This window comes from Furipterus horrens, unplaced genomic scaffold (genome assembly GCF_987537825.1).
Source record: "Furipterus horrens unplaced genomic scaffold, mFurHor1.1.pri manual_scaffold_7, whole genome shotgun sequence".
Lineage (NCBI taxonomy): Eukaryota > Metazoa > Chordata > Mammalia > Chiroptera > Furipteridae > Furipterus > Furipterus horrens.
Window position 1 is genome coordinate 129,562,490 of NW_028327177.1, and position 16,735 is coordinate 129,579,224.

General features: G+C 36.3%; 1 protein-coding gene across 1 annotated transcript in view; it reads left to right on the forward strand.

Annotated features, from left to right (window-relative positions):
• The window catches only part of STT3B (STT3 oligosaccharyltransferase complex catalytic subunit B), a 76,014-nt gene that overhangs the window by 17,107 nt on the left and 42,172 nt on the right, over positions 1-16,735 (forward strand). The window contains exons 2-3 of the mRNA XM_090284421.1: positions 11,641-11,749; positions 16,303-16,590. Of these exons, the coding sequence (XP_090140547.1) occupies positions 11,641-11,749; positions 16,303-16,590 (397 nt within the window). The remainder of the gene's footprint in view (positions 1-11,640; positions 11,750-16,302; positions 16,591-16,735) is intronic.

Consider the following 16,735-nt stretch of genomic DNA (forward strand, 5'->3'; position numbering starts at 1 on the left):
GGAATACTGCTCCTTTCCTTTATTTCTTAATTCTCTTATATTGGCCTCCATACTTAGTAATATCTGTTGACGGCACTAGTTGCCTTTTCATTTACTAGGTGAATAAACGTGGCCAATTTTGTAAGACCTTATAACACTGTACTTTGCAAACAAACTCTTAGGAGTTATAACTGACTATATAAATCTTTTCACAAGTGAATTATTTTTGAAAAAACCTGTCCATAGCCTTCGAAGAATAGAATGATGGACAGAGGTATGATAGTATCATGTAGCTCCTATGATTATGTTATGTTATATAAGACTCTGTCTTACTAGTGGACTTTCACCAGTCTCCACTTGCTGGAGTTATAAAATAAGCAATAAGAAATTTTATTGTTTTGTCGTTGTTACTTAAACACAGATATAAATCTCTAATGTAGAAGTCCATGTGTCAGGTAACTGTGGGCAGCCTCCATGAGGCTCCATCCAACAGCCAGCATCAAGGAAGTGGATTCTACCAGTAACCTTGGAAGTAAATTATTTCCCTAATTTAGTCTTCAAATGAGAACCCTACCCTGGTGGCACCTTGATTGTAGTCATTTGAGATTCTAAAAAGCAGGGGATCCAGTTACACTGCACCTGGACTTCTGACTCATAAAAACCATGAGATAATGAATGTATGTTGTCTAAGCCATTGAGTTTGCAGTAATTTGTTATGCAGCAATAGAAAACTAATATACATGCCTTTGATAAACCTTTTCCATGTCTGAATGGCATCCATTTGCCAGGTGGTGTGAGCCTCTGGAACCTCTGGCCAGAAATGCTTGTTCTCAATTGTAATACTAATTTTGTAGGGGAAAATATATATTTCTTGACTAGATGTTTAGGAATGTCAAAATTTAATACTGTGTAACTGCATGTATATTCTTTGTCACCTGTTAACTTCTTCTGCACTGACTCTTCTATTTCTAATCTTGTTGCTCTTATTCTTGAGGTGGCATCTAGCTGTAAAAAACTAAAAAGATAAAATAGTTACAAGAATTCATTATTAGGATAAATGTCATATTTTAAGAAAATTCATGTTAGAGTCACTGTCTTTTGATATCTGTAGTCTATTTTAGTGTAAAAACATTGTCATATTGATATACTTTCAATAAAAATTTAATTTGAGGAAATAACTTTTTTATTCTTTCTGTTGAGAGTTAAGTAACTCATCCCTCTCCTATTTGGCTTTGGTTGCTGGGAAATGAAGTCAGATTTAAAATTTAAACTCATAGTCCCTTATGACCTACATTTGTGTATATTTTTATCTAGTCTTGAATTTTTATATCTATGCTTCTCTTGTCCTTTATTGTTCTATGTTACCTTTATTATATATTTTTGTAGAACAAGAAGATGATAAATTAAGACATCATATATGAATCTTAGAATTTTAAGAGTATTGATTTTTTTTTTTTTAAATAGGCTTTGATTGCATATGTGACCTATGGTAGAGCAATGCCTGTAGTACTAATGATACCTTAAACATTCAAGTTATTTAATTATTGTGTGATAACTATGTGCCAGGCATATTTCCAAGTGTTTGGATATATATAAGGGCTCTGTGTTGTGATGGAACTTATTTTCTGGCAAGCAAACATGTAAACAACAAAAAAATGATCAAAATAATTTTAGTTAGTGATAAAGGATATTAAAAAAAAATGTACTAGCTAGTGTCTGGGATGTGGCTATGGTGTCTTTTGAGTTAGGTCTTTAAAGATAGTAGGTGTGAGAGGATACAAAGGAGGATTTGCTCTTCCAGCAACAGTAACAGTTTATGCAAAGGTACAGAAGTATGAAAAAGCACTAACAGTACTGTTTAGGGATGAACTAGAAGTTTAGGTAGAGTAGGTGGAAAAGAAGTAGGGAGGAGCTATTTCAGAGTGGAAATAGGAAAGGGAGTCTTAAAAAAATTAAGATCCTTGCTGTCATCATCGGCAGCCGTCCGTCTCGAGAGACGATGGCGTAGCTTCCCGAGAGTCTATCTGCACCGCCGAGAATGGCTGTGCAGTCCGACTCGGGAGTGACAATCCCTGCCGCACTTGGTACAGGTGAAGGCAGATGGCTGTTGTTGCTGCTGCTGACGCTGCTTCCGCCTCGATCTTTTCTGGACCGCCTCCTCGTTGCGCGCAGCCTCTGCGCGTGACGTGCCTTGCCTGACCGCGAGCCTCCAGGCTAGGCGGTCGTCTGCTTGAACTTCCCATGTGTTGAGATTGATGGAGCATTGTGTCATGTCCTTTTTGCAGATGTCTTTGAACCGCAGTTTTGGGCGCCCTGTCATCCTCTTGCCTTCTGCTAGCTCGCCGTAGAGGTCTTTGGGAATACGGCCTGCATCCATTCTTTTGACATGGCCGAGCCACCTGAGGCGTCTCTCACTAAGAACTGCATGCAAACTGCTCATGTTGGCTCGCTTCAGCACCTCGGTGTTGGGAACCTTATCCTGCCAGGCGACATGCAGGACGCGTCGCAGGCACCTCATGTGGAAGCTGTTGAGTTTCCTTTCGTGCCTTGCGTAGGTGGTCCACGTCTCGCTGCCATAGAGGAATCCTTGCTGTAGATTTTGGATAAAACCCTAAGTTTTTAAGGATTTTAAACAGTTGAAGGATTAGTTAATAGTTCATTTTAGAGGGACAGTTGTTTGTTGTGTATTGGATGGATTGGGAGGTAGGAAGGGAATACTTGAAGCTAGGAAATCAGTAAGGAGGCAAGAGAAATAACTAGTCTAGAAAAAAATACAAAAAGGGCTTTAATTAGGGGAATATTAAGAGCTGGATTTAGGTAGTGAAGAATCTAATATGATTGCCAAATACTTGTGATAATGATAGTATTTTAACTAAGATCAGAACAACTTTAATGTTGGAAGGCAGAGTAAATGAGTTCAGTTTTAGTGTTTGAGTATGCTGTGCCTGTGGAGCCATTTGTCCAAGTAGGCTGTTCAATAGATGGGTTTAGAATTCAGAAAAAGCAGTTTCGTGCTTGGGAATGACATGCGGTAGTCAAAGTTCAGGGAATGGATGAGGAAAAAGAGGAGAGCAAACAGTGAGAAGAGAAAAATGAAGACTAAGCCTTGATTTCAGGATTTGGGGGATAGTGACTAAGAATATATAATACTTGGAGATTATTTTTACCCAAGGGATTTAGGGGCATGGGCAAGTGTAAGAGAATCAGTGTTCGGATTCTCAGCTTCTTTACTGATTCTCTCTCCCCATCTCTCATTAGTCATCCATCTCTGATTTTACAAAAGGAGGGCATACCACTCACCTGTCCTTATGTGTTGCCCCAAATGAAGGCAGTTCACAATGATGGTGTGAAGATACTGTGCTTACTCTCAGAGAGCAAGTATGGTATCTGTTATTGTGAGAACTGTGTGATTCTGAGAATTTGAGTTTTCAGAAATTTATTTGCTGGATTATAACCTATAGTTTGGACAGAGGTCAGTTTCAGAGACAAAACTTACAGTACGAACTTTGAGGTGCATGGCTTTGGTGAAGTGTGTCTCATTTGGAATTTTAGTTTTGAGATGGTCTTCTTTAGGAAAACAGCCAGGTTTTTATATAGCTTAGCATAGATTTTCTTATTCTAATAAAGCTGATTATGGTTAAACAGAGGTTTTTAGGAAGCAAATATGGAACTCTGAAATTAGAAAAATACATTTTTTTCCATAAAGCCAATATCTTTTTTTAAAAGACAGTTCTCTTTCTTCTCATGCTTCCATACTACAGTTTTTGCTACTATATTTGAAGAAATAGGAAAAGCCTTCTTCTTTTATGTGAAACCGAGACTAATGCTAGAGAGAAAAGAGATGAATTGAAATACTTAAGTATTAGAGGTATGTAATGAAGAAGGTAAGCTTCCATTGATTTACTATAGGGTGGAGACTCTACTTCTAGATAGTGTGATATATTACTTGAGTAATCTAAGTGAAATCCAAAGGGAGCTACAAATTACATACCCCTACAGATGTTTTGTCATTTTTCCCTTAGAGAGCAAGAATGACTTAGTGAGACAGACAAAATAAGTCTCATATAGATTTTTTTCATTTATTAAATTGATATATGAATAATTTTCTCACTTGTCAGTAACAAGACTAATTAAAGATTTAAGGAAAATGGGATAAACAGTAAAAGGTTATTTTTAAATCTGTGAAAGAGAAACAACCATACTTGAAACTCCTGTGTTATTAGAAAAATATTTAAGAATGGGGAAAGAGGCAGAGATGCAGAACTAATTGTTAAACTTTAAATCTCCTAAGTAATTTGTTCAACTCAGAATACTGATAAGATTATGATTAATAATGAAGTCTGTTTCTTGGAAGATGTTACAACAATGGGCAATAGAAACAACAGAATTAACTTGTTAACGTATCTTTCTTGCATTGTTTTTTTTTTCTGTCATGAGAACCCTGATTTTGTTTTCTATCAGGTAAATTTTTGATCCATATATAACATCTGCCTTATAAAAGTGAACTCGCTTTTTTTAGATCATATAGAAATTCCTAGTTCTTATAAACTGAGTTCTAAAAGTATGAAGGAAAAATTCTGTGAGTAAAAAATACTTTACCATCCTTTCCACTTTTCTTTTTGATATATCGAATACCCAAATGATAGCAGACATTATTTTCATGTTACCATTAGATATTCTCTCGAAGTGTCCCTTTAACATTCTTGTGTCAAGCTTGTCTATGATGGGAGGAGGGGTTGGTGTAAAACAAGCCTGTACACGTATTTGTGTGTTCACCACCCCAAGTCGAGTCTTCGTCCATCACCATTTATTCCACCTGTTGCTTCCTCCAGCTCCCTCCACGCCCCCTCCCTCTGGCAGTCATCTTCCAGACAGGAAACACAAAGAAATGGCAGCCTTAAATGACACACTAGATCAGAAGGATTTAATTTATATTTTAAGAGCATTTCACCCCAAAGCAGCAGAATATACATTCTTTTCAAGTACACATGGAACATTTTCTAGACTAGAACATGTTAGGACACCAAACAAAATTCAGTAAATTGAAGGAGATTGAAATCATATCAAACATCTTTCTGACCATAATGGTATGAAACTAGAAATCAATCATAAGAAAAAAACTGAAAAACACACAAAGACACAGTGGCTAAATAACATGTTACTAAACAATTAATGGGTTAATAATGAGATCAAAGAAAAAGGAAAAATTTACCTTGAGCACACAGCAACCCAAAATCTTTGGGACACAGCGAAAGCAGTCCTAAGAGGGAAACCCACAGAACCAGAGTCAAAGCTTCTTAGTTCAAATCCCATCTTGACCATTACTGGCTGTATGACTTTGTATAAGTCCTTTTAACATCTTTGTTCCTTCGTTTAATCGCCTATAGTGGTATCCTACCTCAGAAAGTTTTAGGTTTTTGTTTTGTTTTGTTTTTTGTCTGTGTGTAATGATCAGATGAGAACTATTCTTACTTATCATAATACCTGATAATTGTTAACATTTTTTAAAAAATAGTAATTGTAAGTAAATAGTGCTCAAAACATCTCTTTGCCACTTCCTCTCAGGCATCTTTCTCTTGCAGATGTGTTGGTACTTTTTTTGTTTTTCTAAGGAAACAATGTAGTTCAAGACTTCTTCCTAAATCAAGAATATAACTTAGCTTTTGAAGGGTTTGTTGGGAAGAAAAAGATAAAAACTATGGGGTTTACAAGGTTGTTCTTTTTTTAAAGGTGTATCACTTCCAGAAACAAGTTCTTTATAGAGAAAGGCAGTTAAAAATGTAATATCTTTCACTAACCAAAGGACACTTCAGGTCTTGTTAATTTACTTTACAGAAAAAAGGTGGATCTCCAAGACCTCTTTTAATTTGTAATATGGCTATTTTTCTTCCTTTATCAGATTTTAAAAATCACATTTTACTTTCATCCCCAGTTTCTCCATACATATTTAACCAGTTAGTTTGCTTTTCATATTTTTATGCCCCTTTTAAAAATGAAAAACATCCATATGGGAATTATTTTGTCTGTCTTAATAAGTCAGGCTTCCCACATTATTGGAATTGCAGCTCTAGGGATTGGATCAAGAGAATTTGGGGGAGACATTAATTTTTTAAAAGCTGTTATGAAAATATCAAACCAAAAATAGAGAAGGCTACAGCCACCTCATATCTACCATCTTTATTTAATAATTGTCCTTTTGTCACACTTGTTTCAAAAAAGTTTTATTGAAGTAAAAATACTGAAAGTTGCTCTGACAATATTAATAAAAGATACATGTATATATAATCTAATAATGTTCTCAGACTATTTTAATATAGCTGCTATTTTACCACTTGTGTTTCTCTTTTATTTTAGTTTTATCGGTGATGCCTAATCTTTAATACATCATTTATCTGTTTACCTAGTTTTATTTGGGGAAAACTGTTATTTGATTGTAGGAGAATGAGTTTGTGTGAAAAATTTGCCATAATAAAGTTTACATATATATTATGTTATTAGTGTATATAATTATATAAATCATGTACATGTGTATATGAATTTTATTACAATTATATATGTGTGTGTAGATGAGATCTGTCCAGAAAGTGTCGAGCCATGTTCTATGAAAAATAGAAACTTATTGAAGAAGATGCAAGAAACATTGTACATAGGACAGTGATGCCTCCGTCCCCTTCAAGTGGGCACCTTGGGACCTCACACAGTTCTCCCAGCGTCTCTTCAACTTTTCAAAACACTGCAAAATCCTTTGTTAGAATTGCTATCAGCTGCCCACTCGTATTTTCCTGATTTTCATAAACAGTCTGAAATCTCTACCCTTTCAACGGTGATTTTAGTTTTTGGAAAAGCCAAAAGTCACAGGGCACCAAATCTGGACTGTAGGAGGCTGGGTCACCTGGGTAATTGGTGTTTTGCCAAAAGAATCTGCACGAGATGTGATGCATGAACAGGTGCGTTGTTGTGATGAAGCTGCTGATCACCAGTTGCCCGTAGCTGCAGCCATTTTTGTCATATTGCGCCTCTCAGCCGATGAAGAACATCGAGGTAGTACTCCTTATTAATTGTTTGGCCTGGAGGGACGTACTCATGATGGACAACACCTTCCCAATCAAAAACACACTTAACATGGTCTTGATCTTGCTGCGACTTTGCTGCGCCTTCTTCAGGCCTGGAGAACCAGGTGACTTCCGTTAGGGCTACTGAGCCTTTGTTTCTGGATCCTAGGCATAGATCCACGATTCATATCTGGTTATGACCTTCTTAAGGAAATCTGGTTCATTGGTAGCGGTTTGAATCAAGTCATTGGCAACGGCAGTACGATGTTCCTTCTGCTCTGGTAGCAGAAGCCGCAGAACAAATTTTGCTATGACACGCTTCATGCCAAGATCCTGCATCAAAATCTCAGACAAGCCCTGGCTGCTGTGGCTCAGTGGATTGAGTGTTGGCCTGTGAGCCAAGTGTCGCTGGTTCGATTCCCAGCTAGGACACATTACTATGTTGCACGTCAGGTCCCTAGCTGGGGACGCGAGTGAGAGGCAACCACACAGATGTTTTTCTCCCTCTCTTTCTCCTTTCCCCTCTCTCTAAAAATAAAATAAGTAAACAAACAAATTAATTAATTAAAAAAAAAAATCTCAGACATAGTTCTTGGAATCCCCAGATCAGCTTCTAGTTCTCACATTGTCACCATTCTTTGTTGATTGCAGCCCAATATACAGTCAACATTCTCAGGTGTTCTGCTTGTTTCAGGCCTTTCAGAATGTGGATCACTTCTATTCCCTCCTTCTCGACCATCTTTGAAGCATTTGTGCCACACTTTTATTTGCACTGCACTCATAGCATCATCTGGAAAGCCTTCTAAATCATCCAAATAGTATCTGCAGAGGAATATTTAAGTTTAATGCAAAATTTGATGCAGATTCATTGCACTACTTGCTCAGCCATTTTGAATGTGATAGCCACACAGTGCACATGCTCACTCAGTGGCATCTACCACCCCCACTGACTAGTACAGTGAAGTCATCATTGTTCACACACGCACATTCCAGTCCACTCTCCTTGGCTGCCAGGTTCCATCAATGTCATGCAAACTGTTCTCTTTGTACTAACAGTGGCTGGACTTTTTCCAGACATACCTTGTATATATAAACTACATATACATGGTATCATGGAAAATTTCAAACATACACTAAAGTAGAGCTAATATTACTATAACGAACCTCCATATATGGGTCACCCAACTTAAGCAGGTATCAGTTTATGCTCCATTTTGTTTCGTCTCTAATACCCCCCCAGCTATTTAAATGTTTTTTAAATATGTAAATTGGACATGTTAAAATTGAAGACTGCTTTTGTGTACACAATCGCTTGACTTTAATGAAGGAGGGAATAGAAGACAAAATTTTAAGTCAGTGTTACTGCACATTACTACTGTGTCAAAAAGGAGAATTAATTAAACATTAATTGAGCCTCATGAATAAAATGTCAGAAACTATGATAACCTCCATTGATACAAAAATCACTAAGATATTACATTGTGAAGTGAATTGAAGTAGAGGTTCCAGCATGATGTTTTCAAAGCACAAATTGAAGTGGACTAGAAAGAGAAGAATGTGAAATATTAGAGAAGGCTTCTTCAAGAATGAAATTCAGGACTGCATGAAGAAGGCAGAATAAAATGCATGGTTATGGTGGTTTCCATGTAGATGGAACAAAGAGCTAAGAGGGACCATGCTAAAATTGCTCAAAAAGAAGGTAAAACTGAAGATCGATACAGTACATTCATACTTCAGCTGTTCACTGCAGTGATTTCCAACCTTTTTCATCTCATGGCATACAAACTAATTACTAAAATTCTGCTGCACGCCAAAAATATACTTTTGTCGACCTGACAAAAAAATAGGTATAATTTTGATTCATTCACATCGATGGTTATTGTTGTAATAGCTGTTGTCATATTTTATTTGACAATCTAAGGAAGAAGAGGTCAGTGCCTCTTGACTATAAAGTCAGGTATTGCACGTTTTAAAAATTGTCGTGGCACACTGCTTGGAAATCACTGGTTTACTGTAATGGAAGAGAGTAGTGTGTGGTCAATCCAAATGCCTTTTATATTTTGGGGGGATTGGATTTTCCCCCTAAATTAAAAACTTTTTTTTTTAATTGAGATGTAATTAAATATAACAATGTATTAGTTCTAGGTGTACAGCATAATGATTTGATATATGTATATATTACAAAATGATTATCAAAAGTTGGTTCACATTATCACACCTAATTACAATTTTTTTTTCTTGTGATGAGAACTTTTAAGATCTTAGCAATTTTCAATTATACAATGTAGTGTTGTTAACTATAGTCACCATGTTGTACATTACAATCCCAGAACTTAATTACTTTATAATTAGAAGTTTGTATCTTTTGATCATCTACCCATTTTGCTTACTGCCCACCCACCCCTCTACCTCTGACCACCACCAGTCTGTTCTCTGTATCTGTGTGTGGTTTTTTTTTTTTAAGATTCCACATATACAATATTTGTCATTCTCTGACTTATTTCACTTAGCATAATGCCTTCAAGGTTCATCCTTATTGTCACAAATGGCAGAATTTCCTTCTTTTTTTGTAGTAAAATAATATTCCTGTATGTGTGTGTGTGCACACATGTATGTGTACTACATTTTCTTTACTCATCAGTGAACACTTACATTGTTTCCGTGTCTTGGCTGTACTGCAGTGAACATGGGGGAGCGCCAATACGCACTGTGGTTCTCCTTTGTGAAAGCTGCAGGGAGTCTGTGGTTGTCATGGGGATCGTTTAGGTCCTCAGTGTCAAAGCCTGCCTAGGACCACCACGGAAAAGGCCTGTGATGGCACCTACCGTATGGCTGATACTGATAGCCTCCTCTCTTACTTGTTTTTACCTGTCTCCAGGTATCTCAGCTGAGCCTATTACCCTAACCATCATTTCTGCGTGGTAATGCTACAATTTTTGCTTTATTGTACTGCTTGCTATAGGATCTTAAATGTACTCTTGAGTCTTCCCAGGGATATTTTCCTTCTTGGATAGCTGTCTGTGTGTGTGTGTGCGTGTGTGTGTGTGTGTGTGTGTGTGTGTGTGTGTGTGTGTGTGTGTGTATTGGATGAAGGCTGCTGGCTCCAACTATGCCATCTTGCTGATGTCACTTCTCAAAATGCTCTGTCTGGTCCTTATTTGCTTTTCATTTTTGAACTTTTTACTATTTATCTTCTGTTTTATCTTGACAACCATTTTTGACACTCAAAATTGTATAGTTCTTCTATCATAGGTTTTTATTTTATAAGAATAACAGTAGTCATCGAGTGCTTTAGAGAAATATTGTTTACCTGTCCATAACTACCTTATGACATAGGTATTGTTGTTATCCCTCTTTCACAGATGAAGAAACTAGAGCACAGAGAACATAAGTTATTTGTCCAACCAAGGTCACAAAGCTAGTAAAGTGTAGAACTAAGATATTCAAACCCAGGCAGTATGATTCTGACACCTTTACTCTTAACCTCTAGGTTATACTTTTTTTAGGCCAGCCACTGTGGTTTATCTTAGCCCTCCAGCGATATTCTTATTTGTTTTCTATGGTATTAATTTTATTCCATTTGTTGATTTTGATGCTTAGCTTTTATGTTAGCTTTTCTCAAATGTTTGATTTATTTGTGTGTGTTTTTTTTTTGGCATTTGATCAAGTCTGTCTAAAAAATGCAACAATGCTTATTACATCTAGTGATTATGGGAAGGAGAGTCATGACTTGCTGCTGGGAAGGATATATCAAACTGATACTGGATATGTGTATTTCCTGTTCATCTTCTTTCTGTCCAGTAGTGTTCTGCTTTTTGACTCATTTACCAACATGTAGTGCAGATACTTCTGATGCCCACTTCCTTGCTTGGCAGTGGTAGAGGAAAGGGATCCACCTGCCTGGCTGTCTGTTACTAATACCATTACTCTGAGGATTTCTGAAGGATTCTCTCCTGTTCCTGATAGCTGCTTTAAAATGAAACATGGTTTGCAGTTTCCTTCTGCTTGCAGTTTGGGATGTGGTTTCTTCAATTTCATTTCCTCCCGTTTGTCTTATGTCTTCCATTGCTGTTACACAGTGCTGTTATAGTTTATTCTTATGGCTTTAGTGCTATTGTGATATAGTCTTTAGTCTATAATTTTTAGGATTGTAGATTGAAGGTGACTGTCGAATGTGCTTCTTTCATTTTAATGTTATCTTCTGTTGGTGGTCCTTACTCTTTTGAGAGCCATTGACTTCTTTGATCATTGGTGAATTTTATGTACTCTCACCCTGTTTTTTAAATTCAAATGGCAGCTGTCTGTCATTTGTACCCACCCCAGCAATGGCCAAATGTTAATTTGAGCATTAGTAGTTCTGTAGGCATTGAGCATAACTAGGTGTGTAGTCATTGGGGCGGGGGCACTTTGCTTTCAGTTATATTAGAGGAATGATTCTATTTCCTCGAATATAATTTGTTATTCAGGTTTGAGGAAAATTGCTATAAAAGATTATTTATGTAGCAATAGAGTTAAATATAAAGACTTATATTTGAAGTGTGATATTAGAAAGAGCTGTTCTGTCTAGTAAGCAGTTATGTAACATTTCTTTTTTTCCTGTTTTCTCTAGGTTTAACTATAGATCAACACATCATCTTGCATCTCATGGGTTCTATGAATTTTTAAATTGGTTTGATGAGAGAGCATGGTATCCACTAGGAAGAATAGTAGGTGGTACTGTAAGTATATTTGCAGTTATTTATGTTCATATCATAAAATTTTATAGTTATTTGAGTAAATCATAAACTGCTAAGATAATGACGGTTTTTTAGAACTCTGTATTGTTAACTAATACATTTTTCTGTGGCTGGTTCTTTAGTATTTAATTTTCTAAATCTCTTTTCTTGGCACTACCTTCACCCCCTAACTTCCCACACACGCAGTGATTTTGGATTATCTCACACTACCTCTATTTTTGAAAAACTTATGAAGGCTGTAGGGGGGGATCTCTTGTTCCTGTGTATCTTAAGTTCAGATTATTTGGGTGTTTTTGTCCCAGTTTGTCCTAAATTACTCCAGGCAATTGAGTATTGGTCATAGTTCATGGGGAATTATTATATTCAGAAGATGACATAAGGGGAATTATTTTTGGTATTTCGGATATAAGGAGAATATTGAAGAGAAAGTGAAAGATAAGACACCTGTTGGGGAGATATACATGTTTAATATTTTTTCTTGATCATTTTGTCAGAAATTTGTCATTTTTTAAATTTCTTTGACTTTGCTGATTATCGCTATTAAATGTTTGTCTTCTGTTGTATTAATTTCAGCTTATTTTCTTCCTCCCACTTTCTTAATTTTATTGTTTTTGACTCCCTGATATAATTTGCTCAATAATTTCCAGACTTTTTAAAATTAATATACTCATGTTAAAGCTATAAAGTTTGCACTAATCAACATTTTAGCTACATTGTTTGATATGTCTTATTTTCATTATTATTCAAGTCAAAATGTATTTTTAATTTCCATTATAATTTCTTCTGATTCATGGGTTATTAAAAATCGTATTTAACTTTTAAGTGTAAGAGGATTTCCTTCTTAACTTATTTTGATTTATATTTCAAATATATTTTGTTTAGAGGAGAATCCTGTATTTTCATTCCTTTGAAATTTATTGAGCCTTGATTTCTGGCATAGGATTTGGCGGATTTCATAAATGTTCACACTGTGTTTGGAAAGAATGTTTTATGTGATAGTAACTTTCTAATTTGAGGCATCTTCTTATCCTTGATGTAAATAGAGATAAAGATACAAGTAATGTAGTCACAATGGTCTCCAAGGCAAATTAGAAAGATGCTGAATGGTAAGAGATTTGGTAGATGGCTATTATCTGCACTTCTTGTGGTGCTAATCTTGTCACACACCGTATTTTATTAGTATTTGATGACTAGTTTGTTTCCTGGTGTGTTTAACTTTGTATCTTGAATTCATCCTCACTGAAGGCTTGTTCTCTGAGATTCTTGGTGTCCTGGTATTTGGGGACCATTCCTATAACCTTTCTTTTTTGCCTTTGCTGGATCCCTTAGGGGTTTCACTCTTTTTAGGATAGTTTTTAGAGGTCATATGTTAGCTTAAGGTTTCTTATACCTGAAGTTCTTACAAACGTGGAACCAGCATTCACACATGTGATGAATAAGTTTCATATTTGTTGTTTGTTTCTATTCGAAGCTTTGAATGTAAGGCAAAACGTTTCTTACTGCTTCCCTTAATGAATGGGAAGGATTTATCTAGCCTGGTTTCACCAGTAGGCCTTGGCTTTGTGCTGGGAATTAGGCCTTTTCTCTGATATCTGTGTTGAGTGATAATCTCCCAATTTCCAGTCCTTAAGGTGTATATCAATGCTGAGTGTCTTCCCCTCTCCCCCCACCCCCGTGCTTTTTTGGGGGGACTGGTGGTGGGGACTCCAAAGGCATCAGTACCTATTTGGAACTTCCTCTTTATTTTTGGCATCTGGAAGGTTCACTCTTTTTTTAGTTTAAATATGCCTTTTTGTTGTGGTGTAACTGAATGCAGGTTTGGCTGCCTGCTGCAGTGAGAGCCGAACTCATGAGACAGGTGTTGGTGAGAAGGAAAGTGGTTTATTCAAATGCTAGTAGCCACCTGACATGATGGCGGACTTTCATCCCAAAGCCCATCTTCTTAACATCTCAGTGTAGGCAAGGGTTTTTATCAGGAGGGGAGCGAAAGGAGAACAAAGAAACCAGGGGAGGCAGCTGTGGATGTGTTCTTTCTGGTCCTGATACAGATATTTAATGTCAGCCGAAGTCTTGTGTTCAAGCCACCCCAGGCCAAGGCAGGATCCAGAACAGCCTGTTCCTGCAATATGTTCAAAAAAAAGTCTGTTAGCGATTTATGGCAGGCATGACTAACTGGCCTTTGTTTTATCAACATAAGAAAGGTCCAAACCTGTGAGAATTTTTATGGGTTTATTTGAGCCAAACTGACGACAGTTGCTGGGAAGCAAAACCTCAACGAGTTGAGAAAATGCTCTAGAGAATGGCAGTTTTGCACCTTATTTTATACATTACAATCAAAAGAAGAGGCCTAAATGGGTTACATGAAATCTATTTGTGATAGATTAAGGAGGCAGGAAGCAAAGCAGGGAGCAGGGGTGCCTCTGGGATTGGATAAAAAGTAAAATAGACACTTACACAGATGGGTACAGGATAGTTAACAGTCAGTTAATATGATAACACTAACAGTGAGATTTGTGGTCTCCCCCTGTTGCAGTGCCTGTGCTTTGAGGGATCCAGAAAAAGGGACTCTGACATTCCAAAGACATATTATCATAGACGCAAAAAGACAACAGACAGGCTCAGCTAAGATCAAGACTGACCTTTGTTAGGGAAAAATACCAGCCTAAGACATGACTACCCTCCCTGGCCTGCTTTTAGTTAGAAAGTTTTTAATTTCAGACCATGCAGTTACTTTAGGTCTCTGCGTTTGTAAGTCCGTCCTGCAGGCCTCCCCTGAGCTTGTCAGGTTTAGTGTGTGGCCCCTTTTCTTCCACAGTTTTAAGGCATATATCCTGTTTCTTGAACCAGGGAAAAGTATTGTTTGTTATGTGTTATTTAATCAAGAAGGTTATTTTGCTGGTTAGCATAAGATTTCATGTAGGATGTGCAAGATGTTTTCCCCTAGGCCTTTATGGTCAGCATCCTTAAGTTGGCCATCTGGTTTTTTGTCAGCTGAATTCCTGGGCAGTCTTGAGGTCAGGCTGCTCCTTAGGTTCACACTGGAACTGAAACTTCAGGTCCCTATAAAGTAAACTAAAAATACTCCTAACATGCATGTTCTAGTTTCAAGAGGAAAAATCGGGTTAGAGTAGCCAGCTGAGTTTAACATTTACTGAAATCAATATGGGTTGCTTTATATAGATTTTAGTTCTATTCTGTGGTTAGTCAAGAGTAGTATAAAGTTTTTATTCTGTTGCAATGGAATGGGGTCTTTGTTGTTGTTTGGTTAGGGTTTTTTTGTTTATTTGTACTTTCATTCAGTACTTCTATGTATTTCGACTGTATTTTGTGTGTCAGCCCAGTCTGCCATATTATCATGGATATATTAACTTACCTTTAGAGGTATTTTAAAATTTGTTTTAATTTTCATTGAATATGGCTGATAAAATCAGACTCTGGTACCTCGTATTGTATGTGAAAAGAAACAAAATTTAATTTTTAAGAATAAGGATGATTGCCACACTTTTTCTCTTTCTTTATTCCATCCTACTTACTGCACATTTGGTAGGTATTGAGCATCCGTTTTGTGCCTGTCATTGCTTTGGGTGCTGGGGAAATTTTTTCTGCTATTCTGGAGCTTATATTCTTGTAAGGCTGTTTAGTTAATAAACTATAAATGAAGTAACTAAAACAAGTAGTATGTGAAATGGTGATCAATGATGGAGAAAATGCAAGGGAGTAGGTTAAAGACAGTGGGGAATTTGCAGGAAAAGGAAATTTTTGACATTCTTTGTACTTTAGTGATAGAGAAGGACTCTTAGGATTTAGTTAAGGATGGAAATGTAAATACACATTTTATCACTAATGAATAGCTCAAAAATGTCCTATTTACTGAACTTATAATACTCTTAATATTTTATTATTCACTTTTAGAGTGAGGATAAGGAGTACAACTATTATTTTAAGTGATATAAAAATGCTCAACCTTTTCATAGTCCCAAAATACTACCTTTGAATTCACAAATTGACTAGTCCTTCATTTCCTAGCTAGAATTGTTTACTTGCCGAATCTTGGCTTTGAAAGGAGGGAAGAATCATTTATAGATACCACTTAAATAATATTGCACATAACTTCATCATCTCTTCTCATTCCTTTATTCACACAGGAGTAAGGGCAAAATTGGAGCAGGTTAAAACCCTAAACTTAAGGGTAATTTAGACTAGCACCCTACTTTATAGTGAAAAAAAAAAAAACAACTAGTGGGATTAATAAGAAAGTTACCCACAGTTTTCTATTGAAAACCATTTTCAGAGTTAATAATCATTCTATCTGATCTTTCTTTTATTTAAATGTTTCTCTCTATATATGAGCTTTTTCTTTATATCCAATCCAAATGAACATTTAATTGCATAGCGTGTGATGAAGGCAAACTGTTTTGAGATTTTATTCTCAAACTTATATAAACAATATGTAATAATAAAGAAAAGAACTTAAGTTGGTGTTTTCAGCTACCTTATTTTGATGTTATTAAAATTTTCCATTTTTTTCTTCCTAGGTTTACCCAGGGTTGATGATAACAGCTGGCCTTATCCATTGGATTTTAAACACATTGAACATAACAGTTCACATAAGAGATGTATGTGTGTTCCTTGCACCAACTTTTAGCGGCCTTACATCTATATCTACTTTCCTGCTTACCAGAGAACTTTGGAACCAAGGAGCAGGACTTTTAGCTGCTTGTTTTATTGCTATTGTACCAGGTTACATTTCTCGGTCAGTAGCTGGATCCTTTGATAATGAAGGCATTGCTATTTTTGCACTTCAGTTCACATACTACTTATGGGTAAGTAACGTTTAATTTTTTGCTACTGTCAGTACCCATGAACTTTCTGCTGAAATGCATATTTGCCTTTTATCAGTTATAATTGCATACAGAGATCTGTTACTATTTGTAATAAATTTAATAATGATTAACATTTTAAAATGTC